The 26,335-nt window shown below is 31.2% G+C and overlaps 1 protein-coding gene across 2 annotated transcripts in view; it reads right to left on the bottom strand.

The window, feature by feature from the left end:
- Window positions 1–2,114: 2,114 nt before the first annotated feature.
- The window catches only part of LOC145287735 (ubiquitin-protein ligase E3C-like), a 113,353-nt gene continuing 89,132 nt past the window's right edge, over window positions 2,115–26,335 (bottom strand). For both annotated transcript variants that reach the window (XM_080135499.1, XM_080135498.1), the window contains exons 14-24: window positions 21,674–21,778; window positions 21,305–21,371; window positions 20,530–20,627; window positions 20,007–20,148; window positions 18,753–18,997; window positions 11,042–11,166; window positions 8,355–8,445; window positions 8,072–8,170; window positions 5,980–6,136; window positions 3,425–3,555; window positions 2,115–2,459 (exon numbers count right to left, since the gene is read on the bottom strand). In XM_080135499.1, coding sequence (XP_079991625.1) covers window positions 2,289–2,459; window positions 3,425–3,555; window positions 5,980–6,136; window positions 8,072–8,170; window positions 8,355–8,445; window positions 11,042–11,166; window positions 18,753–18,997; window positions 20,007–20,148; window positions 20,530–20,627; window positions 21,305–21,371; window positions 21,674–21,778 — 1,431 coding nt within the window. In that variant the 3' untranslated portion in view covers window positions 2,115–2,288. The remainder of the gene's footprint in view (window positions 2,460–3,424; window positions 3,556–5,979; window positions 6,137–8,071; window positions 8,171–8,354; window positions 8,446–11,041; window positions 11,167–18,752; window positions 18,998–20,006; window positions 20,149–20,529; window positions 20,628–21,304; window positions 21,372–21,673; window positions 21,779–26,335) is intronic.

Here is a 26,335-nt window from a genome sequence, read left to right as displayed (position 1 = left end):
CGCAATTCAAATTGTTTTTTTTTCTATTTTTATTAGCAATAAAATGATAGTGAGCAAAATGCTGGTGGTTTACAATTATGTGAACAGCATCAATAGACATAGAATGCATCCATTCACGGATTGGAAGTTGAATCAGTTCAGACGAAAAGCTGAAAAGAAATTTACTAAAAAGATGGGGGCGGGTTCTTACAACAAAGCAATAAAACGTTAAAAAAAAAATAAAATCAAACAAAGGCAAGATATAAAAGTGACATCTTTATTTAAGGTTAGGTTTTTTACGGTAACAACAAGAAAAACGGATAATTGTTCTTTTTAGAATATTTTCTGAGTTTACTGGAACTTCTCACGACTGTTAGTTTAGGAAACAGATTTTTATTTGTGTGTGTGTGTGTGTGTATTTAGTGAGATTATGTGCAAAAAAATCTTTTTTTAAAAGTCAAACGTGAATATTAAAAAAACAAAAAAAAACATGATTTACCTCCCTTTTTGCTTTTTATACTTTTTTTTTTTTTTTTTTTTACACTTCTACTTTACAATAACAAAAAATATTAATTTTCAAGTAAAACAAATGTTACCTACATAATTATTGTCTCAAATAGTAACATATCCAAAAATTATGATAAATGACAAGGTAGAAAAATAATTATTAATGGAAAAATAAATGTGTGAAATGAAGCAAAATCACTGTACTAGACTTACTAAAAATGAAAAAAAAAAAAGTTGACAAGGGAGATAATTAAGGTCTGTTGCTTACGTCATGTAATGAATGTAATTCAAAATGTCAGACATATTTTATTCCTTATCTAAACTTTATCAAAATCTATGAATAATTATTTTTCTACCTTATCGTTTTCCGCAATTTTTGGATATGTTACTATTTGCGAAATTACATAGGTTACATTTGCTTTATTTGAAATTCAATATTTTTTCGTTATAATATAGAAGCACCTTTTAAAAAAAAAAAAAAAAAAAAAAATGCAAAAATTTGCAAGAGAAAAAGTAAAAAAAAAAAAACATAAGGAATGAAATTGTGCAAAATTTTTAAATGCACAAAAATGTCTGTACAATGTACGTACATGTGACGGAACGAAAATATATTTTAAAACTCAGGTAAATTGATCGAGTAGTTTTATTTTTATAAAGAAAGCCATTTTTAAGCGATTAATAGGAATTTGTATGCATTATAACGTTAATCTTACAAGTTTGAATTATTGTTGAGTTATCTGCATGTATCTGCTTTCAAAATGGTGTCGCATGATAGCTGTTCTACAGTTATTAATAAAATTAGATTTTCTTGTTTAAAAATAGAACTACTTCATCAGTTTACATGACTTTTGGAATATGATATTTTCGTTTTGTTATGAATCTGTACATCATGCCATATTTAAAAAAAAAATTGTTTTTTTAATATGGGGTGGGATTCTGGACAAGAACCTGTTTTTTTTTTTTTTTTTTTTTTTCATGATTTTCTATCAATTTTTAAAAGATTTTTTTTTTCTCCAAATATTTTTCATAAAAACTATTTCAATGCAATCACACAGAAATTTCATTGTTTTTTTTTATATGCTTTAATTACGCAACACTTATAAGAAAACAGAAATCTATAATGAAATAAAATTAGCCAGAAAGACAATGTAGTTGATTATGACAAAAGCTGAACAGCAGAAAAACTGAGAAGTTGGGATTTGGGGGGGGGGGGTACTTGCTAGCATATTTTTTTTTTTATTTTTTATTTTTTTTTTTTAGCAGGGTAAAAAAAACTTTCTTTATTAAAATTTTTTTTCTGATAAAAATTCTTAGAGACTAATTCCTCCTAAATTCTTTAAATTAGAAATATTAAAAAATGATCAGGAATTTTGAATGAAAATATTTCTATGTTAAGATCAGTGTGTATGTCTGTGTGTGTATGTGTTAAGGTTAGTGTTTATATGTGTGCGCACATGTGCGAGTTAGGGTTAGTGTGTATATTGGGGGGGGGCGGGTAAAAAAATTAGATAATAATATATAAATATGCGGGCCACAGGAAGCAGAAACAAATTTGAAACAGAAAAAGAAAAAAAGTATAAATTAAAAATTTCCAAAAAAGCTAAAAAGAAAAAGGTTGAACAACTAACAGCAGTGAAAGGTTTTTATCTCAAATTTCTTATCAAGTTTTCATCATTTGTTGTTGTTGTCTCCATAAAAAAAAAAAAATTCAACAATAAAGTTTTGTTTTTAACCGGATAAATATTCCAATTTAAAAATCTCCAGCAAGAAATCAAGATTAAAAACTGAAAATTATTTTTCTTTTAGCTGAGTTCGAATCCAGTTCCAGACTCAATGGCGTACAAGAGTTTACTCCGCATCGTTTCTTCACTGTAAAACTCGGGTAATTTGAGTAAATTCATGCAAGTGCTGGCTGTCGGTAGACGTTCAGATTCATTTCCAGCATTGTGGATGCAAAAAACAGGGTAAAGATCCTTAAAAAAAAAAACAACAAAAAAAAAAAAAAACTTATTTTTATTTAAGTTAAAAAATTAGAAATGAATAAATAAATACCATTTAAAGGAAAATTGGTCTTAATTTTATTAAACGATTAAATGATTGTCGGATAAAATCTTTGGTATTTATGTTTATGACGGCAGAATTTTCTAAGCAGTTTACGTAAACCACCAGAAGGTTTTTAACAAAAGTTTCAAATAATCCAAATGTATAAAATGTGTTTATTATTAACAATGAAACTTTCTTGCAACCCGACTAAACTTTGCTTCTTTTCAAGCTACGAAAAATAAAGCTGTATTAATTTTAATACTGAACCAAGTTCAGATGAAGAATAGCTTCTTTTTTTTTTTTACTTAGTACACATCACAGTCATGCGAAGGGGGGGACAAATATAATTATTACATAGACAAATCAAAAAAAAAAATAAATAAAATAAAAAATGTAAAGAAATATTGGTTCTTGTCAAAAAATTCTCTCTATATTAAAAAAAAAAACAAAAATAAAAATCTGTATGATGTGCAGTACCTGTGATGAAACGAAAATATTATCTTCCAAAAATCATGTAAATTGATGAAGTAGTTTTATTTTTCCTTACAAAAATCATTTTTAAAGCAATTAATGGGAATTCATGACCAGTAAAGCATAAATCTTGCATATTTTATTACGTTGAGTTATCTCCTTTAATTTTTTTTTTTTTTTAAATTGTTTTCAAAATGGTAGACAAGACATCAGTTTTTCTGTTACTCATAAAACTACTTGATCAATTTACATGATTTTTAGAATATGCTATTTTCGTTTCACTATGAGTATGCACATCATACAGATTTTTATTTATTTTTGTTTTATAAGATGGGGTGAATAATTCTGGTCAAGAACCAAAATATTGTTACAACAAAATACATTCAGATTTTTGGAATATGATAATTGACCCCAACGAACTTACCTTGAAACCAAGAAGTGGTGGCCTTGAACAACTCGTAACAAATTTCAATAATTGCCGGCGTTGTTCATCAGTTAAGTCTTGAGCAACTTTCCAAAAAATTGCTATCACAGGATGTTCGGCTGTAAAACCACCTGCAATTGGAAGACAATACGCAATTCATTCATCTGTTTTTTTTTAAAGAAAATAAAAACCAATAAAACGTGCGGTGATAGTCAGCTAACGTATTTCCTAACTTCTGGCGTGTCTGCTACCGGAAGTGGTGACAAGGCAAACCAGTTTCTTTGCTTTTTTTCTCTCACACCTAGATCTCCTCTGTACATGTACTTACCCTTTTTTTTTTTTTTTTTTTTTTTTTTTTATTATTACGTTTTTCTGATAGTTCTTTTTTTATTTAATAAATCTCCAATACTAACGATTACTACGATACTATCCCATTGATTACTGTACACGCAATAACCCTTATCCCCGAGTGGCTTCCGGGCCTTGATAAGTGGTAAAAGTTTCTTAAAAAAAAAAAAAAAAAAGTATAATTATTGAAAAGTTTTTTTTCAGTCTTATTTCAAGAACTATTGAAATTAGTTTTATTCTTTAAGAATTATTGAAAAACACTTTTTTATAAACATATTCCTTATAAAATTTCAAATAAAATAAAAACTTATGTTTTTAAATTTTGTTATTAAAAGTGCAAATAAAGACTAATTGTGTTATTTTTATCTTTTTAATTTTTATTGTATATTTTTCAATAAGTCCTTTTCTTAGATTTCAATAAATCGCTTTACAATAAAAATACTGAAGAACAGTAAAAGTGAAAGAACTGATTTGCTTTGTCACTGCTTTTCTGGTAGCAGCCATGTTGGAAGTTAGGAAATACATTAGCTGACTATAACCCAATGCATAATTCATTTATCATCTCTTGTTCAAAGAAAAACATTTAAGAATATAAAAAGCAGTAAAGGGTGCTTGTTCAGAATAAGATTTAAAAAAAAACACAAAAAAAATGCATTTCAGGTGAAAACATTATGTACTTACATGTCATGTCGAAATTAGTATAAATTCCAAAAATTATGAAACATAATCCAGTAGAAGATGTTTTTTTTTTTACAAAAATCATAGATACTACCAATACAAATCTCACAAGTTTCGATTATTGTTGAGTTATCTCTCTTTGTTCTTTTTGGATGGTTTTCAAAATGGCAGTTGAGACAGTCACTCTTTGGTTACTTACAAAATTTGATTTATTTAAGAATTAAACTACTTGATTAATTTACGCGATTTTTGGATCATGATATTTTCATTTCGTCATAGGTACGTACATGATACAAATTTTTCTTTATTTTTGTTTTCTAATATAGAGGAATTCTGGACAAGAACAAAAAATTTGAAGCTAACCGCTTCAAGATATCTTTATTTTGGTGTTTGTGTAGATTGCCAATCTTGCAAACCAACGCATTTCTGGTGAAAACATTACTTACAAGCCATGTCGAAATTAGTATAAATTCCAAAAATTATGAAAAATAATCGAGTAGAAAATGTGTTAGATGTATTTTCCATAAAAATCATAAGATAACAACCAATTCAACATTTTCTACACGGTGGAACGATAAAATTTGTCGTCATAAAGAAAACAATACTCCATCTTTATTTTAAAACTTATTGAAAAAAATCAGTGTTGAGTGGAGGGTTAGGGTTAGGGTGAGACACGATCAGTAATGGTGGAACTAATTAAAAAAATGCTGCCTAAAGCGCCCATCAAAAAATATTGTTTGAAGCGCGCGTCAAAAAATATTGTTTGAAGCGCGCGTCAAAAAATATTGTTTGAAATGCGCATCAAAAAATATTGTTTGAAATGCGCATCAAAAAATATTGTTTGAAATGCGCATCAAAAAATATTGTTTGAAGCGCGCATCAAAAAATATTGTTTGAAGCGTGCATCAAAAAATATTGTTTGAAGCGTGCATCAAAAAATATTGTTTGAAGCATGTATTAAAAGAAAAAAAAAAAATGTTTAAAACACCTATTAAAAAATATTGTTTAAAAACATCCATTAAAAAAAAATTGTTTAAAGCATTAAAAAATATTTTTAAGAGCAAACATAAAAATATGCTCATCGGTCTGCGCACACATCTTTTTATAATTTTTTTCCTTTTTTTCTTGCTAGGACGTCATCTCACACACGGCTTTGTCATTTGCATACAGCTACCATAAGTGCGTCGGCACTGTTACAGTATATTGATCAAGTAGATTTATTTTTATAAAGAAAATCAACAAGTAAGATAAGAGTAACTACCTCATATTGCCATCTTGAAGAAACAAAGGGAGATAATTCGATTCAAACTTGCGAGTTGTAATGCCTACGATTTTTTATTAATAGCTTAAAATCATTTTAAAATGATTTTCTTTATAAGAATAAAACTACTTGATCAATTTACGTGATGTTTGGAATATGATATTTTCTGTGTCACATGAAGGTACATCAAAAATTATTCTGTATTTTTGTTCTTTTTTTAATTTCGGGGGAATCTCACGCAAGTTCCAAATCAAAGTAATGCCCTCACCTGAATAATTCGTATGCTGTTTGAGGTCATCCAGATTAACGGGCATGTTGGCACCTGAAATTAATTCTTGCAATTCGTGATGGTCGAACATTCGCAGCCATTCTAAATTAACGACATTCGCAAGACCCGATCGAAAAGCTTGACAGTGAGCACGAATCTAGACAAGGGAAGAAAGAAAAGACTTTACAACATTTCACATTAAAAAAAATGTGTAAAATATGGAATACAATAATCATATGACAAAGCATGAAGCCATTTAATGTAAGAAATTAACAAAAATAAACTACTTCAAGGTCAAAAACCAGCCAACAACAAATGTGAAATGGATTCTAACCTAAACAACAATTCTCACCTCCTTGTCAGAAAGATTGCCATGGAATGTAAGGATAAAAAAAAAAAAAAAATAAAGGAAACGAGTTTTGAGGCTACTGAAAGTATACAGGTGTTTTTTTTATAGACATACTGAACTTAAAAATAAATTGCAGAAAAATATTTTTTTCATACGAATGTGATTTATTCTTTTTTTTTGTTGATTTATAGTTTAAATACAATTAAGATTAATTTTTTTTTTACATCGGCATCACCACTTATCAAGAGCAAAGAGGCCACTCGAGGTTAAAGAGTGTACAGTAGAAATTGGACAATATAGTAACCGTTAGTAATGGAGAGTCAGTAAATTTGTTAACTTATATGGAACGGCTCATCAAAATATTTATAGTTTAAATACAATTAAGATTAATTTTTTATTTACAATTTAAATACAATTTATTTATAATTTAAAAGTAAACTAAAGAATAAGCGAAGTAAAAAAAATAAAGAAACGTTGCCCGCATGTCTAAAGATGTAAAAGAAAAAAAAATAGTTTTGGTCGTGAGGCTGGATTAAACCCGGAACGCAGAGGTGAAACTAACTCCAACCACTTAACTGTCTAGGCTAAGAGTAAGAGGAATTGATTATAGTGTTAAAATAAGGCTTATAAAGCGAGTGAAAGAGGTTTGATTGACAGATAGCCACTAAATGAGGTCATCGCGGGAGCGTTACGAGATGACGTAGCAGTATTTTATTTTTTATCAAATTACGTATTTCGTTTCCTGTCTAGACATCTCTATCTGTCTCTCTCTCTGTTTGCATTTGTGTATGTGTGTGTCTCTCTCTCACTTCGTCTTTTTTACTCTAAAGACTGGAAAATGGCGTCTGGCTGGCTTGTTATTTTTCGTTTAACTATCGTATCTAACTATTTTTAACGTGCTAATAACTTTGGTAACGTTGCCATAGCGTAGAAGTTCATAGTTTAGCTTATGTAAGGGTTAATTCTTTTTTTACCGATAACATGTTTTTGTAAATTCAGACTGCCATTAGAGCTTGCTGACGTCAAGATCACGTGACATGACTCAGCGGGTTTTAAATACAAGTTGACCCAAAATAAACGGCCCCATGTATACTTTATGTAGAAGAGTTGGCGGCCGTATTTTTTTGGGGTAGTTATAAATCGATTTAAAAATATGTAATGTTTAACATTAAAATGTCACTTTTTTTGGGACACCCATCCCCCTGCAGAAAATCTATCAGTTGACGCATTTCTGATGGTTCTTTTGGGCTAATTTTTCAATATTTGTCGTCCGGAGGGTGGGGGCTTTAATATGATACCAAGTTTGTAAATTTTTGTTCCGTCGGTCAAAAGTTTTTAGCATACATTTTCGCTTTTATATATATAGACTAGCGAGGGGTACCCAGCGTTGCCCGGGTGTTTGTAGGGGTGTGTGATGTTAAATAAAAAAGAAACTGGGGGGGGGGTAGGATCGAAGCCGAACCCAGAGGCGAAGTTTGAAAATAAAATTGGCCAGCCAGAAGTGAAAGCTGTTTGAAAGTGGTTGAGCGTTACGACGACGACGATGTAAGCATTGTTATAAGCGAAGTTATTCTGTCCGTATCTGCAAAGTTTGAAGAAAAAAAAAAGTATTGACCTAATCTTGAAAACAATATGTACTTTGCAAAAAAAATATTTCATTTTTAAAAATTAAAATAAAAAAAAAAAACAAAAGAACTTATTGTTTTCAAATCAAATCTTAAAAACGGAAAGATGTGGACATACTTGTTTGTTTAGTTTGTAGTCAGCCATTAAATGAATGTATTCAATTCGATTGTGGTTATCGACTTGGATATCGTGGCCACCTGGTTTTAATTCTTCCGTCTATAAAAAAAAAAAAAAAAATTAATAAAAGAAATTTTAAAAACTTGTTTGGATAAAATGCAAAAAATAATGAATATAACAATTTATTATAAAGAATATAAAAAAGGGGACAACAAGCAAGGACTATAAAACAAAAAGAAAAAAAAAAGGGATATAAATAATAAAATAAGTGTTTTTTTTTCACCTTGGTGACACCCAATTCATCTGTGACCACTGTAAAGTCCAAACCAAGTTCTTTAACATCTCCTGTGTAAGTTTTTAAGAAAAGCAAATTCCTGAAAAGACAAAAAATATTAGTTTGATTAAACTTTTATGACAAATGAACAGAATGACCCAGCATTGGACATGGAGAGATTAAAAATCAGTTCTCATCATCTTTCTTAGAAAACGTGATCAAACGGATTTAAATTTCAAACTAATTTCTTACATGGAAAAAATATTTGCACACCAAAACTTACACAAAATTATCAAGTAGAACTTAATTAAAATTATCAAATAGAACTTAATTAAAAATAAAATTATTTGGGAGTTGTCCGAAATTCTCAATATTATAAAAATTTGCCATTCCAGCATATATATCGAGATAATTCAGTCTTGCATTATTTCTCGTTTTATAGATGGTGATAGCTGATTTGGTATCCCCGACGAAACATCTTCCAACAGATATTTTAACTGAAGAAATTTATCACATACTTATTATAATGATTATTATTAGTAGTATAAGTAGTTTGGTGTAAAAATGATACTTTTCTATAAAAAAATATTTACTTTTTAACACTGTTTCCCATAAAAAAGTTAAGTCACAAGAAATAAATATTAAAAAAAAAAAAAAAAAATGAATTGTTCGCATGGTTCCACGTTTTTATATATATATATATATATATATACATAAAGTCCTTTTTATATGAAATACAAAAAAAAAAAATTTCTGCAACAAAAATGAATGTTTAAATGTAAAATTACTATTAAATTTAAACCGCATAATAATTACGAATCCAGTGCATTATATTGCCGAAGAAATTTTGTTTAAAAGTAATTAAACATTTTTTTTCTTAAAAAAAGTATCATTCTTATGTCAAAAATACTACTTATAATCATTTTTATGCCAAACTTCTTATAATAAAAATACAAATATTACTATTATTATTACTGCTACTAATAATACTACTAATATTTTGTCTAAGAATGTGAAATTTCTTCAGTTAAAATATCTGTCAAAAGATGCTTCGCTGGGGGATGACAACTCAGCTATCACAACCTAAAAATCGGTAATTACTGCAAGAATGAAATGACTTGAGATATATGCTGGAATGAAAAAAGTTTAATCAAGACATTAAAAATTGAAAATATCAAAAAAAGGGTATATTGTACGTATCCATTATGGGACGAAGTTCTCCAAGAAAAAAGAAAAGAAAATTTCACTTAATTTCATCAAATAGTTTTTTTTCTTTTTTTAGTTGAAAGAGTTAAACTTTGCAGACTCTACCAAACTCCTTCGCCAATTTTGGGTATAAACACTTGAAATTTTAGATGTAGGTTACTTGGACATGGATCAAACTTTTTAATTTGATTTGAGCCCAAAACAATAAATGTTAAGTCAAAGTTGAAAAAAAAAACATTTGACCTCAGCAGTCTCTACCAAATTACTTAGCCAATTTTTGGTCTAAACATCTGAAATTTTGCATAAAGTGTATTCAGACATAGGGCAAGTTTTTTTAATCAGTTTTTGAGCAAATATTTGGCTGCGGCAAGCATTTTAATCAGTTTTGGGGCAAAAATTTGGCTGCCAAGAGGTCAAATTGAAAAAGTTGACCTTTGCTGACTCTACCAAACTCATCTGCCAATTTTAGGTCTAAACACTTGAAATTTAAGATGGACAGGAGCCAAACTTTTTAATATACTTTTTGCTCTGCCCCTATATACTGTTCATCGCTTGCCCCATGTGTGAATACACTTTATGTAAGATTGTTTTTAACTCGGACCCCAATTTTAACCCTTAACATTTATTATTTTGGTCTCAAATAAAAATACAAAGTTTTACCCATTTGGTGGAGGAATTTGGTAGAATCTGCAAAGGTCAACTCTTTCAATTTTGACCTTTTGACAGCCAAATTTTTGCCCCAAAACTAATTAAATGGCTTGCCGCATGTCTGAATACCCGTTATGTATAAATTTCAAATGTTTAGACCCAAAATAGTAGTTTGAGTAGTTTTCTAGATGCCACAAAGGTCAAATCTTTTGAACTTTGACCCCTTAGCAGCTCAAATTTTTGGCATAAACTGATTAAAAAGCTTGCCCTATCTCTGAATATCCTTTGTAAAATTTCAAATGTTTAGACCAGAAATTGGCTGAGTAATTTGATAGAGACCACAGATGTAAAAATTTTTTAAACTTGGACCCCAATTTTGACCCCTTAACATTTGTTTTGGACTCAAATCAAATTAAAAAGTTTGATCCATGTCCAAGTAACCTACATCTAAAATTTCAATTGTTTAGACCTAAAATTGGCGGAGGAGTTTGGTAGAGTTCTCAAAGGTCAAATCGTTGAACTTTGACCTCTTGACAGCCAAATTTCTGTCCGAAAACTGATTAAAAAGATTTTTCCAAATTTCAATATCCCTTTATGTCAAATCTCGAGTCTCTAGATCAAAAATTGACAGAGTTATTTGTTAAGGAAATGTATACAGACAGACATTTTCACTTTTATAGATATATACATATGCACATAGAGTTATGAACAGTACATAGGGCCCGAGCAAAGCCGAGCTGAACTGCTAGTAAAAAACATTTTAATTTTTTCGTAAAAAATTCAATCAATATCAAACTTTTTTTTCGTTAAAAATTCTCCAAATCAAAGGGCAAAAAACTTACCTGTACATTTCAAGGTCAAGTGATGCTAAGTGATGAATGTCAAGGTCGATGCCTTGCCGATTGAGGATTTTCGACAGGAAAAATTGAGCAAATGGTAATTCCACTAGAAGATTCTCATAGATGGCCTAAATAAAATGGAAAAAAAAAAAAAAAAAAAAAAAAAAAAAAGAAAAAGTCGTTTTTATAATATGAAAATACGAATTCTACAGGAAAATTGTTCAAGAAAATATTCTTTATGAATAAAACTAGCAGGATAACCCGACTTTGCCCGGGATTGAATGAGAATCAACAAATGTTTACCTCTCCCATATTTTTTATCATTATCAAAATTGGTGAAATCGGCCATTTTTCAATCAAATCGATTGCCTGCTCTATTTAGGGACCCACCATGCTGCACTGGGGGGAAGCTTCACATATGTCCCCACGGTGACAACCTATTTTATTTCATTTAAAAATTTAAGTATTACAAAATTCTTATAATGCATTGTAGTTTACATTGAACTGTAGAGAACCTTGTGTTGATTTTTATAAAAAAAATTTTTTTATACAACTTAAATTAAAGTTTAAAATGTAAATATTGAGTATCATGGTTCAATTGTGTTCTACCATATCAAAGAAGCTACTGTTGATTTTATATGCCGAGCCTTTCTGCTTGTGCGGTAATAAAACTTGTCAAATTCACTTACGATGTTAGGCTGTGTAAGGTGTTAACTTTAGTCAAAATCATGTATTCTTTTTGTCATTGGATTATTTTGATTATTGATACTTGTCGAAAACTTTCTGATACAAAACCTATCTAAGAACACTGCCAGGCACATGAAGTACATTTGTGTGAAATTAAAAAAAAAAAAAAAAAAAAAATGGCCCAGCCATTTAGGAGTCCATAAGGAACAAACTTCCCACCTAGACAAAATTCCTTTTATATAATAGTAGAAATTGTACAAATTTTGATACCAGCTGCTGCATGTTTCCAAAGTTATTTTTATTTTGTTTTATTGCATTGGCACACCAAACAAGGAACAGTTCCACTTTTGTATAGGGGGCTACTATTGGGGACATAATTTTCAGGGATACTATGTAAGGAGTTAAGCAGCAAGAAATGGCTGGTTAGTATTAGGAAGAATTGTTTTTAGAACTTCTGCATGTCAGTACAGTCAAGGAAGCAAGAACCTGGGAACGAATTCCAAAATTTACCAGTTCTCGGGAAGAAACTATTAGAGCAGAAGGCTTTTCTACATCTAGGGATCTCTAATGTGTAGGGGTGAAATTTTGCTACTTGTCGGGTTTGTCAAAAGTATTTACGTTGGGGGGGGGGGCGACACGGACTCGTAGTTTGTCAGAGCATCTACCATTAAAATACTTGTAAAACAGATGGAAGGATGCAATATTTTGTTGATGGAACAGCGATTAAAGCCTAGCTGATAGTGTATTGTATAATAAAACATATTTTAACTCTGCTTCCAATGGTAATGAAAATCGGTAAATATAAGCACATATGTATCAAAAGTATCATTAGGATACTCTGTCATATTTAATATGAAATTAATGTTTTAGTATTTTCTTTATAAGTTTTAATGGGATTATTTTATTTACAATTTATTACTCTTTCAGTTTTGTAACTATATAATATCTTAATTTTTCCTTAGTTTTATCATTTTTTTATTGTATTATTTTATATTAGCAAAGTTCTGACCTTAACATTTGACCTTAAAAAATAGTGTGCACCATCCTTAGGTTGGAGACTATCATCATGTCAGATTTGGTCATTATCGCTCCAATGGTGTGGGCTGTAGGAGTGTGTGTATATATATATATATATATATATTTGGTAAAACTGGTAATTAGTAAAAACTTGAAGAGAGTGCTCAAGACTATTGCAGAGCAAATATGTGTTTTATTTTTTATTACCGTTTTATCTGTTTGGTTACATGTTTCAGATGTTGGACCGTGTTTACGATCTAACAGCCTTGTCAGACCTTACAAAAATGGTTGTTTAGTATTAGAAAGAATTGTTTTTAGAAGGAATACGAAAAAAAAAAAAAAGAGGGAAAGAAAAAGGAGAGGGTTTGGGGGTAGGAGATAATAGGGGGGGGGGAGTCGGGTAATGACAATATTTCAGTTTTGAAGGTTAAAATATATTAGGTTGTATTGTGTGTGGGGGGGGTAGCAGATTCAGGTAGGCTTGGTGGAGATATGTGGATATGGGGGAGGGGGAGGTGGAGAGAGGATGGTAAAGAGAAAAGAGAGGGGTTAACAAGAACATACTAACGACAAGTAAAAGCAACTACCTGTTAAACCTCACCCTAAGAATGGAAGAATTAATTAGGAGAATGTGATGGAAGGCATATTTCTTTTTGAAAGGAAAAAATACAAGACACAACCAAACGGATTACCACGGATTCAAAAATCAAGATACAGCCCCAACTGTCGACCAACTTCGCAATTTTGAGACAGACCTTATGGAACTTACCAACAAAGTATCCTTTCACCACAGAAAAAACTCATTCCAACACCACTTAGACAAACTTACCAAAAACATTAACACTTCCAAATTAGTGTATGTCAAAGCAGATAAAACGCAAAACTTTCTACAAACAAAATTACTTAAAGAAAACATTATTACAAACTATAAAAAATCAGATATAGATCTAGTCAAGGACATCAACTTAGATAGCAAAAATATCACTGAGACACTGAAAATTAGCAACAAAGTAGGAAAACGACAGTTTTGGCGTAAGGAGGCATACATTATACTTAAGGACAATAAACCCAACTTTGAAATAAGACCTCAAACAAGACTTATAAACCCCACGAAGCCAGAAATAGGAAAGATAAGTAAAAGTATACTAGAAAGAATCAATTTACAAATTAAAACCAAATATGAACTAAACTAATGGATTAACACCAATGACACCATTCTATGGTTCAATAATATCCAAAACAAAAAGAAGGCCGCATTCATCCAGTTCGACATTAAAAGCTACTATCCTTCAATATCAAAAGAACTGTTTGATGAGGTCTTAGACTTTGCATCACTACTCTCTGACCTACAACCATCCGAAATGGAGATTATCAAAAAATCTAGGAAAACAGTACTAATCAGCCAAAACACGCAATGGACTAAGAAGAACCAACCCGAATCATTTGACCTCTTAATGGGATCCCTGGATTCAGCAGAAGCAACCGACCTAGTTGGTCTCCTCATTCTATATAATCTCACAAAAACTATAGATAACAAAAACATAGGACTAAATAGAGACGATGGCCTTATTGTAGTTGAAAATTCAAATGGCCCTAAATGTGAAAAATTGAAAAAAAACCTTAACCAAAGAAATGAACAGAATAGGTCTAAAACTGGACAATAAATCTAACGTAAAAACTGAACTTTCTCGATATAACTCTCAAACAACTCATATGAACCTTACACTAAAGACAATACTTACCCACTCTACATAAACCCACTATCAAACCACCCAAAACATTAAACATATCCCTACATCTATCAAAAAAAGTCTTAGTAATAATTCCTCTAAACTTGAAATATTCAACAAACAAAACATTTTATGAAAATGCCCTAAAATGGCACCCAAACACCACCTTTTACTACATTGAACCTAATCCATCCAATACCCCAAACAAGAAAAATAGAGCCAGGAAAATAATTTGGTTCAACCCTCCCTCCAATATAATGGTTAAAACGAAACTAGGCAAAAAATTCTTTCAACTAATAAACAACCACTTTCCACCCAATCACACACTACACAAAATATTTAATAAAAACACAATTAAGCTTAGCTTCAGCTGCACTGATAACCTAGAACAAATAATCACAATAGAAAAATACTCAAAGATAAAAACAAATAACACCAGCAGAAATAATTGTAACTGCACCAACAAATCCCAATGCCCACTTAATCAACAATGCCTACAAACAGAAGTAGTCTATAAAGCCACAATTGCACCTGAAGAAAACCCAAACGACAAAAAATACTATATTGGCCTGGCAGGCACCTTCTTTAAAGATAAGGTTTAGAGTACATAAATGCTCCTTTACAAACCCCAACCACTCTAACAAAACCTCACTAACCTCCCAATATCTAGATCTAATCCAAAATAACCTTACACCAACCATTACGTAGGAAATCCTCAAAAAATCTAACTTATGTAAATCTTTAGACTCCCCATGCCTCCTCTACTTGAATGAAAAACTTTTTATATTCAGTTTTAAAGATAGAGACAAATTATTAAATAAAAAACATGAAACCACCATAAATTGCCGGCACTACAAATTCCACCTCCTTAGCAGTTATACACCTTTCTGAAACATCACCTAGACAACATCCTCTTTAGAACCGCTGAATAATAATACACACAATACACCCGTCTACCACAGACACCCAACTACTGTAACATCAACACAACCAAACCTCCTTACTCAACTCTCCCCATATCCTATATTACCCTGCCCATTTACACATTCATCTACCCATGAATCCTACTACCCCCAACCCACTCACCAATTACAACTAAAACTCCCCACACTTATATGAATGTACATACGCAGCAACTTGTATAGATATCTGTATGTATATATACATATTTTTTGTAGATATGCCAGAAACACTATTATATTTAACGCACCTACTTACTTGTCTATGTGCGTGCATGTATCTCCACATGTATGTGTGGGCATGATTGGACCTATGTATGTATCCCTGTCTGTGTTTATGTTCATTTCTCTATATACGCGGGCATGATTATGTGTGATCATAGGTCGTATGTATGCATAGATATATATATTTGTATGTCTATGTCTGCGTACACACGTATCTGTATGCATGCACCTGCTGTCCTAGTGACTATATGTATATGTGTATCTATGTATATGCGCATGAGTGAGCATATATATATATATATACAGACGTAGCTATGCCTGGATTTATATACATGTATGTATGTATGTATGTGTATGCCTATATCCACAACACTTCACACTGAAAATAAAGTTAAGCATAGCCACTGCCCAAAGCAACATGTTAGGAGCCCCCCTCTATGTATATGAATCTAATAGTTAACTTTTAAACCTTTACACACCATTTACCCCCCTTTTGCCCTAGAAACTATAAAATTATCCCCATCCAATAAGCAAAGCAATACAGACCCCTAAAAATTAAATCAACAAAATGCATTTCGAACATAACTTCAACATGTCCACCCAACCTTGCATTATCTACACCTGCTTATTTATTTATCCTTTATCTATTCATTCATTTATCTACCCTAACTTTACTTACTCAGCATAAATATACGCATCTCTGTGTATATATATGTATATGTATGTTTATATTTTTAAGAATATGTATACTTGTATAAGCTTATATATATTATATAACCCCCGCAGTATTAACTAACTTAACTAAATTAAACCATGTACTCATTTATCCTAACTTTACTTTATTTACTTGGTATAGATGTATACATGCCGGTATGCGTATGTATGTATATGTGTATATATATATGTGCCTATATAGGTCTGTATATTTATATTTTATAAATATGTATTTTTATGTAATTGTGTATACGTGTGCATGAGCCCGTGCGTGTGTATGTACTTGTATGTATATGTCTGTATGTGTGCATCTACTTCTTACTGGAGACCTGTATATTCACGTATATGTATATGGATGGGTGTGTGTGTGTATATATATATATATATGCGAGTACATATAGGTGTACGAGAGTTACGTGTATGTGTGTACATGTCTGCATGTAGATCCATGTACGTCTGCATGGACATTGTTTTTATGTGTGTGCCTACATGTCTACATATTGGTGTGTAATATGTATATGTATTATGTGTTTTTATGCGTGCATCAATGTCTGTATTAACTCTCAACTGCTTAAAAACAACCCACTATGAAATGAACAACGACCACGAAAACCGTAAATAAAACATTGTAACTGCCAAACATGACAGCTACACTAACCCTCTCCCTCTCTCCCTTTCCTCCCATTTATCTCTCTCTCTCTCCTTCTCATCTAATTAATATACCTTATCGAACAAGGAAAAAAAAAAGTCAAAATTTTAAAACCCAAAAATTGAAACTCCTATTTCCCTTCTCCTCTCATTACCCCCTCTTTTCTCTTTACCATCCTCTCTCTTCCCCTCCCTATATCCACATATCTCCACCCAAGCCTACCTGAATCTGCTACCCCCCCCCACACACAATACAACCTAATATATTTTAACCTTCAAAACTGAAATATTGTTATTACCCCCCCCTATTATCTCCTACCCCAAAACCCCCCTCCTTTTTCTTTCCCTCTTTTTTTTTTCTCGTATTTCTTCTAAAAACAATTCTTCCTAATACTAACCAACCATTTCTGTAAGGTCTGACGAGGCTGTTAGATCGTAAACACTGTCCAACATCCGAAACATATGTAACCAAACAGATAAAACCGTAATAAAAAATAAAAAACACACACATATATATATATATATACACACACACACACACACACACACACACACATACATACATACATACATAGGCTATGACCTTGACTTTTAACCTTAATATTGAAAAATGGTGCACACCATCTCTAGGTGGGGGTCATTATCAGTCCAGCGGTTTGAGTTGTAGGATAGTTGTACACACAGACATGCATGCTACTACTTTATATATAGAGATTTATATCGACGGGATACAAGGGATTCAAATTGTTCAAAAGAGACTGTAGATATATCATGAACCAGCAGGATAATTATTTTTTTCAAAAGAATTACATTATAAACATTTTTGTATTGGGGTGTATAAACACCCCATGGGACTAACCATAACCGCAGGGTTAAAAGTTTACATACAGAAAGGTCTCCACTTTGAAATGTTTATTTTTTTTTTTATCACACATTGTTATTTATATATATATATATATGATACAAGATCAATATTTTCCATAGGTAAGGTAACCAATGAAGTTTTAACGAGGTTAACACAAGAGTGCTCAATATTGAAGTAGGGCAAGATACTTTATATTGGTTTTTACATAAGCAGTAAAATGTTGCTACACATTCATGAGCATGTTTCGGCCAGCTAGTTATTTGCAACTAGAGACCTCTTCAGGCGATACAGCTTATACGAAAGCAAAGATAAGCAAAATTCATCCCAAAGCAACAAAACTTAAGCTAGCTTGCCAGGACACTATATATATATATATATACAAATGTAGGCAAATTTGGGCATATTTTATTGGTTTGCAAATATAGGTTCTTTTTTACCAATTGTCATAAAATTTTAACCATAGAATAGTATTATCATTTTCAAACAGCAAATTTTCATGTAGGCCAGGGCCACTAATATATATATATATTTATAAAGCAGAAGATAGCCAACGTTTTATTCAATGCAAAATGCCCAACATCTTTGTATAGAAATGAATGGAAAAAAAAAGACTGACCAAAACAATGAAATCAACTTAACTTCTTAGCTAGCTGAGTGAATGTCCTCTCCTCCATCTCAACTTAAAAAAGTCAATTTAATTTCCAAAGAGAACTCGCCTTTCTGCTGAGTTTATATTTAAAAAAACAAAAACTCTTTATTTCAGACATTGCATATTTTTGAAAACAACTAGTCTATGTCATAAACCAATAAAAATAAAAACATTCAAAACAAAATAAAAACGAAGAGATTCAAAATAAACGTCAAATTACCTTGCCGAGCATTCTGCCGAGGAAATAGTAATGATCCGTGTAGTTTTCGAAAAGGGCCGGCGCTTGTGGATTCGGATAAAGAATTTTGTCGTTTGTATACTTGAAAAATCCACGGTTGGGATCAAAGCCAGTTTTTAAAAGCTCAGCCAAAAATTCCCGGCTCAAACCTCCACCATCAATTCCAGCTTCATCCATCCCGGCAGAATTCACTAATCTCACGCGGAGACGTAACTTCAAGTTTGGTTCTGTAATAAACATGTTTAAATTCAGTTAAGAAACTTGGAGATAACAAAAATAAGTTATGAATATAAATGACATGCCCCCCAAAAAAATGTTCTTGTTCAGAACTCCTGCTTATTAAAAAAATAAAAATTAGTACGACGTACGTATCTACGATGAATTGAAAAGATCATATTCACAAAAACGTCATATTGATCAAGTAGTTTTATTTTTAAAAAGAAAATCATTTTTAAATGATTAATAGGAATTCATAGGCATTGCAATATAGATTTCACAAGTTTGAATTATTGTTGAATTATCTCCATTTCAGATTTTTTTTGGTGCTTCATTATTAGAACAAAATTTGAAAACCAAAATATTGAAAGTAAAATGAATAGTATCTACTTAATTGTCAGGTCTCAGTAATGAACATATCCAAAAATTATGAAAAACAGTAAGGTAGAAAATTAATTATTAGTGAAAACTGTTTTCCAAGGTATTTAGCAAAGATTGAGTTTTGTTAAATTGGCCCAAGATTTCAGAATAAAATTATCTCCTTCATTACGAGTTGAATTCTCTGGTTTCTTTTTGGGTTTTTTTTTTTTTTTAGCAAAACTGAATTTCTGCTTTCTTCAAAAATATTTTCATTAATAATTTTCTACCCTATCGTTTTTCGTAATTTTTGGATATGTTCATCACAGTGACATGGCAATTAAGAAGATACCATGGGTTTTACTTAAAATTCAATATTTGAATTTGAAGTGAACTAATGAAGTACTGTTTTTTTTTGTTTTTTTTTTTTAAATGGCAAGCAAGACTGTCACACTTTGGTTATCCATAAAATTTGATTTCCTTAGTTAAAAATAAAACTACTCTAATTTACGTTAGAGGTGAATGCATTATACATACAAGTTACAGCCGAACTCGTGCTTCCATGTGCATATTTTTTTATCCATTTCTTTTTGAATGATGTGAAAAGGCGGGAGGGCGTAACGAATTACATGCAGAAAAATTTCATTTTGAAATAAGATTTACCATTTTCTTCAGAAAGCTTCTCGAAAGCATCTTCGTAAATGTAGCTTCTTCGAATTTTGACGTTTATCGACGGACCCATTTGGAAATTTGACAGTTCAGACTGATGTTCTTCACGGTCTTGTGCGATATATTGTTGTAAAATCTGAAAAATGAAAAAAATTTAAAGTATTACAAAATTTTTTAAGACTTTTTTTTTAAATCATTTAAAAAATTTTTTTTTTTTTATGTAGATTGTTTGGACTATTGATCTCCTCTGGGTGCATTCCGTTTTTTTTTTTTTATATATAAGGTTTGTATATTTTTGAGATGAGGCTTGATAATTATTTTTTGGACTATTGTTCTCAACTTCGTGTTGTTTTGAAGATGGTCGGAGGTTACATTGACTGAAATGTTGTGGAAAAAACAATCAAGAAGAGAACAATACGGGGGGGGGGGGGATAAGGGAGGGAAAGGTAAAAGGGGAAAAGAAACGAGAAATAAACTAGAGAGCGAATAGAAAAAGGAGAAAAAAAAATACACCTACCTTTACTCTTTCCGTAAAACGTACTACAAAGGGTAGCTCAGTCAAAATAATAAGATTCCAAATCTCCCGACCAGATAACGGTGGTCCATCTTCAAAACCTAATCAGGGAAAAGAAGTCAGAAAATAAATGTCAAAAATAATTACATTATTTTTGTTTCCAACAATGACGTGGACATTTGAATGGGGGGAAAAAAAAAGGGGGGGGGGCAAAATTCTGTAACCGTTTCAATTGCAAATATTTTAAAGCAACATTCAAAATTAGTACCAACATGCAGTGTGGCACACGCATGGTCACGCTGGAATGTGACAAGAATTTCAATTTGGTGAACAATGGAGTATAATATTTGCCTTGCCGGGAAGCCTTCTACTTCAACAGTTTCTTCCCTTGAACTACTAGACTTTGAAATCCCCCCCCCCCGTTTCCTGCTTCCCTGACAGTACTAACCTGCAAAAATTTAAATGTAATGTGAACAGACATCTCACAGCTCAACACTCTTCAGTTCACTGTTAGGCATGATCCCAACCAGACTCCTGATGACAACCTGTCTATTTTATTTCATTGGGAAATTATCTTTCCCATTAGAGATAATAAATCACTTGTGGATAGTAGTCCGTGAGTGGAGGTGTTAGTCTCGGTTGATTAAAATGTCTTCTGCCACATGTGGCTTATGGTTAAGAAATATGTTGGCACTTTGAAAGCCACGGTTTCGTATTTTTTAATTATTTTATAAAAGAATATTTTTTAAATAGAAAGACAGACAAAAAAAGAACTTACCAGTTTCAGTTATGAATGGAGAATTATTTTGCTGGCTTGAGTGATTTATATTATTTAAATTATATATCTAGTTAAAAAAACAAAAAAAAAAAACAAGAATTCTTAGAAAATCATTACAAAACATTTAAAAAGTTAAAACGGTACCAGAAATCTTAGAAAAACATTAAAAGAAAATCTTTAAAAAAAATCATTAAAAAATAAAAAATTTTAAAAATCATTAAAAAATAATCTTTTTTTAATAAAAATTGAAAAAAGTTTTAAAAAAATAAATAAAAGTCTAGTAAAATGCATATTTTGCAGATGAAATTATTTTCATCGTATCAAAAGAAAAAAAAAAAAAAAAAAAAAAGAAATATGATGGCCACTTACTTTATCAGTACGTATATGTATATGGTCGGCCAGCCAATGATTTGGTGGGCAAAAATGGCGTCTGTTGTCTCTCGAGTGTAGTTGTTTAACGAGAGTAGATATGGACTAGAAAAAAACAAAAAAACATACATTTAAAAGGTGCAAATATAAAGGTTTTAATAATTTTACTGCAACCTATGCATTGCAAAAAATAGATACAATTAATATATATATATATCTACTATTATATAAAAGTCACTTTGTGTGTGAGTTCCTCAGAGGTTCCCAAATGGCTGAGTCTATCTTTTGCAAATTTCACAAAGTTAATTTGTCTGGGAGTGTTCTTAGATGTTTTGTACATAAATTCATCCGATAAGTATCAAAAATCAGAAAAATCCGTTCTTAAAAATAGCTTTTCTCTTATAGATAAAAAAAATTTTTATAGTGGAATATAGGAATATTTTACGTTACACCGGCCAAGGGAGATAATAAAATTTCAGCAAATCAATTCTTAAAAAATATATTTATTGTAATCTGGAAATAAAGCTCAATGGTAGGACATTTGACTACAGATGGAATGATCTCCTGTTCAAGGCTGGGTGCACCTCACAATTTTATTTAAAATTTTTCTTATTAAGGAGTTCAATTTACAATAAAAGAGGTACCATCTAACATCACAAATCATTTCTTTGCATATTTTAAAACCAAACAATCAGAAGCAACTTTTCCAGGGCATTCATCGTCAAGCCCAAATATCAGCTGACGTGCTATTGTAAACAAACACAGACAGAATTTAATGAACGACAGAATCATTATTTTTTTTATTTTTGATTCTTTTTTTGCAAATTAGTCTACGGAGCAAATTATTCCTCGTAATATAATAATCAATAGAGGATTAATTCTATAATATTACAGACGCAATCTGCATAAATTAAAACATGTTTAAGCGTATTGTAGGACTTGGTAACGTAAGCCTGCCAGCTAGTGTGTGTGTGTACAAACAATTTTAAGAAATACTATCTATGGTCCCCCCCTTGCCAAACTTTCACAAGAAACACTCGTCTAGCTGAAAACACTATCAATAATTTCCCCCACTCTTTATCTGTGCCTAAACCTAAACATAGATTCCATGATCAAAGCTTCTTTCTTAGAACTGCACGCCTGTGGAATTGTCTTCCGTTTTCCTGCTTTCCAGCCGTCTATAATATGGTTGTCTTCAAGTCCAACGTGAACAAGTTTCTGATGAGCCGTTCCACTTAAGTTAACAAATTTACCGAATTTCCATTACTATTGATTACTATATTGTCCTTTCGACTACTGTACACTCTTTAACCCTTATCCTTGAGTGGCCTATCGGCCTTGATAAGTGGTGACATCTATGTAAAAAAAAAAAAAAAAAAAAAAACTAGCAAGTGTGGCACTTGGCTTTGCCCAGTCATAAAGTACGCTTAAATATGGTATTTTAATTTGTCCAGATTTCGTATATATTATTATAGAGCCGTGATTTCACAAGTAAAAAAAATGTCTTTCGGTATCATGAGCTAGAATCAAACCGAAAGCAAAACTAGCATTCAAAGCTGGTGACGTTACCACTTTACCAATGTGACACGTATATGAACTGATTAAAAATTAAAAATAAAATAAGATAAATATAAAAAATGTACTAGGATTTTTTTTTTCCAATTTCGATCCCTTAAAAACTATTTTTGACCCCTTAAAAACTATTTTAACTGGCTAAAGACCCATAAAAGAACAGTCCATAAAAAATCCAATCATTTGCAACTTTTAGTTTTGGAAGAGATAAAGTTTGAAAATATGGAGACACACAGACAGACATATAGCCTTTTATATATTAGATTTACAATATTTACTTTGATTGTGCTTGATACGCAAGGTAGTAGGTTTTCAAATATGGCAATTAAACTACAGAATTTTCTGCATTTCATTCTCATGAGAATTTGTCAGGCTACTGCATGGAATTGATGTTGCTTCATGTTTTTATATCCCCTTGTGGTACTGGGTTTGCTAGTCAGCCAATCAGATTCCTAGTTATTCACACACTCATTGTAGCCAATGAGCGAGCGCACCTGTTTCTTTGTTTTAGCAAGGATTTTCTCATTTCTTTCTGATTAACAATGATCTAGTTTTAATTTGGATGTTTATTTACATTTTATGTCTGTTTGTTTATATATATATATATATATATATATATATATATATACTGTTGCATCAACGTTCACCGTGGGTCAATTAAGTCGGCTCCTCCAACTGAATTCTCTGCATCTCATATAGACGCTGCCCAGGCATGTCAGTTTGAAGCTGTGGTCGATATCAGGTCCAGCCATTCGCGGTTCAAACGGCGCACTCGGTAGAGGCAAGAACACAGGATGAGATCAGCATCTTGCTTCACCGCTGAGCAAGATTTTAAGTTGACCATCGTGTTGTTTTTTTTCAACCCTGGAGTGAGGCTGAGTTAATGATGACATGGATAATGTCATTTCGTTGCTGGTGCAGAGTGTGACCAAACCATTGAAGATGTCTCAAAAGGAGGGTCTGTTTGAGGGATGTTATCTAGTTGCGCGAACAGATGGTGATTTTAGGAGGAATTGGTGCCAGCTAACTCAAAGGATGCGGTGTAAACATCGGTGATCAAATACTTCCAGTCTGTGCAGATCATAAACTCGTACTAGTCAGGTTTCGCATCCATATACGAGAATGGTACGGACAAGAGCTTTGTATATTCAAATTTTTGTACAGAGTCAGATTTCATTTTTGGACCAGAGTGGGCTGTGAAGGCGGCATATACCTACACACACACACATATATATACTAGCATGGATACTCGGCATTACCGAGGTTGACATGAAGTTCCGTTTGAAACACGTCTGCTATACTAATCATTTTCATCATGGGTAACGTGGATACCCCCATAACAATTTCAAAAATAAATGAACGGATAAAAACATGTAAATGTAATCGCCCCCAAAAGAAGTATCTGATACCCTCTTCACCAGATATTTCGGCAGAAGGGATCACTGTCCTAAGAAAACTCACAATTTTGTGAACCTAAAAAAAATAACGTTTATAAAAATTAATGGTTGCATTTATTTTTTTATTTTGGTAAATGTGTAGTTAAGCGGCATAAATTATTTGCCAGACAAAAAAAAAAATAAAAACTATTCTTATATAAAACACATTGTTAGACCCAAAGGCTGAAATAAAACCAGAAAAAAATGTCATTTTTATTATTTTTTTATCGTTTATATTTATTATTCATGCCCGCTATATTGTTTTTAAAATTTGGTCTTTCTAAAGTTTGGCACATTGGCCTTTTTAAGCTCTTTCATGAACTATATTTTTGGCCGCCATATTTTTTTTGTAATGAGAGAGCATAAAAAGGCCAAATTTGGCCTTAAAAAAACCAATCTGCCAAACCTAAAAAAGGCCAAATTTTAAACATGTAAGGCGTGCACATTTAGGTTAATAGAAGATGATAAAACCAACATAAAAATGAATTTTTTTTTGTTTTATTTGGGTCTAATAATGTTTTATATAAAAAATAGTTTTTATAAACTTTTGCCTGTCAAATAATTTACGCTGCTAAACTACACATTTACCTTTATTTTTTGTAAGGCCACTTTTTTACTTTTTCTTTTGTAAATAAAGGAAATTTTAGATTTGCTTTTTTTAAGGCGAGGGTTTTTTTTTTCGATTTGCTTTTTATTTGTCGTTTTATGATATTTTGGGCTTTGTTTTGTTTAATAAATTGTTAGGTGAAAGTAGAGAATGGTCTCATAAAAAATAATTAAATTTATCGTTATTTTGTTTCCAATGTAATTCCTCCCCCCTACTAGAAAAAACAAATTGTATTTGTCAGATTTTGCCGTCCCCTTCAATCGCCAAACTTGAAAAAATGCTAGGTGACGTGTCTTGTTGAACGCTTGGTGGCCAAAAAGTGGGTGGTCAATTTACGTTAAATTTATATAGAAAAGTGATCCCCCACTCTAACATGTTATTTTATTTATTTTTTTCCAAAATTTCTTCTCATAATAATTATAAAGGCTGTTTAAATGTATTAGGCTGAAAAAAAGTAAATCTCCATTTTTTTTTTTTAGAGGTTAAACGCCGCTGGGTCACATCGTATAAAGTTACCTTTTTAATTAGAAATTTAAGTTTGTAATCAATGAAATTAACACAAAAAAGTGTAAATTGTGGAATTTAGAGGGGGAGGGGGGGGCAGTAGATCTTCATTTTTTTTTTTTTTTTTTTAGGTATTAAACGACGCTGAATTACGTGGTAAAAATTTTACCAATTTCTGTATTGCCGTAAGGAATAAAATAAAACCGACAAATGAAATTTTTTCAGTTTTTTTTTTTTTTAATATTAAAAAAAACAAAGGGGCAAACATTTTTTCTATCTACACGGAATTATTTTTCCAGCTAGAAACTTAATGAAATCACCAAATGATATTTGGTAAACGTTTTTTTTTTTTTTATATAGATAGCATCTAGGGGCAAATAACTCTAAAAAAAGTTTTAAAAAAGGCCGCTGTTGGAAATATTAATTCCAAAATAAATTAAATTAAATATATTATCAATATAATTGTTGTTTAAAATTTATTAAATAAGAATTTTAAATAGAATACTTCAAATAATTCTCTCGCTAAAAACATTAACTAAGATA

The sequence above is a fragment of the Euprymna scolopes genome, chromosome 11, assembly GCF_053919585.1.
Source record: "Euprymna scolopes isolate OS-2025 chromosome 11, ASM5391958v1, whole genome shotgun sequence".
Lineage (NCBI taxonomy): Eukaryota > Metazoa > Mollusca > Cephalopoda > Sepiida > Sepiolidae > Euprymna > Euprymna scolopes.
Note: the sequence above shows the minus strand (reverse complement) of the source record. Positions and strands in the feature narration are given on the sequence as shown.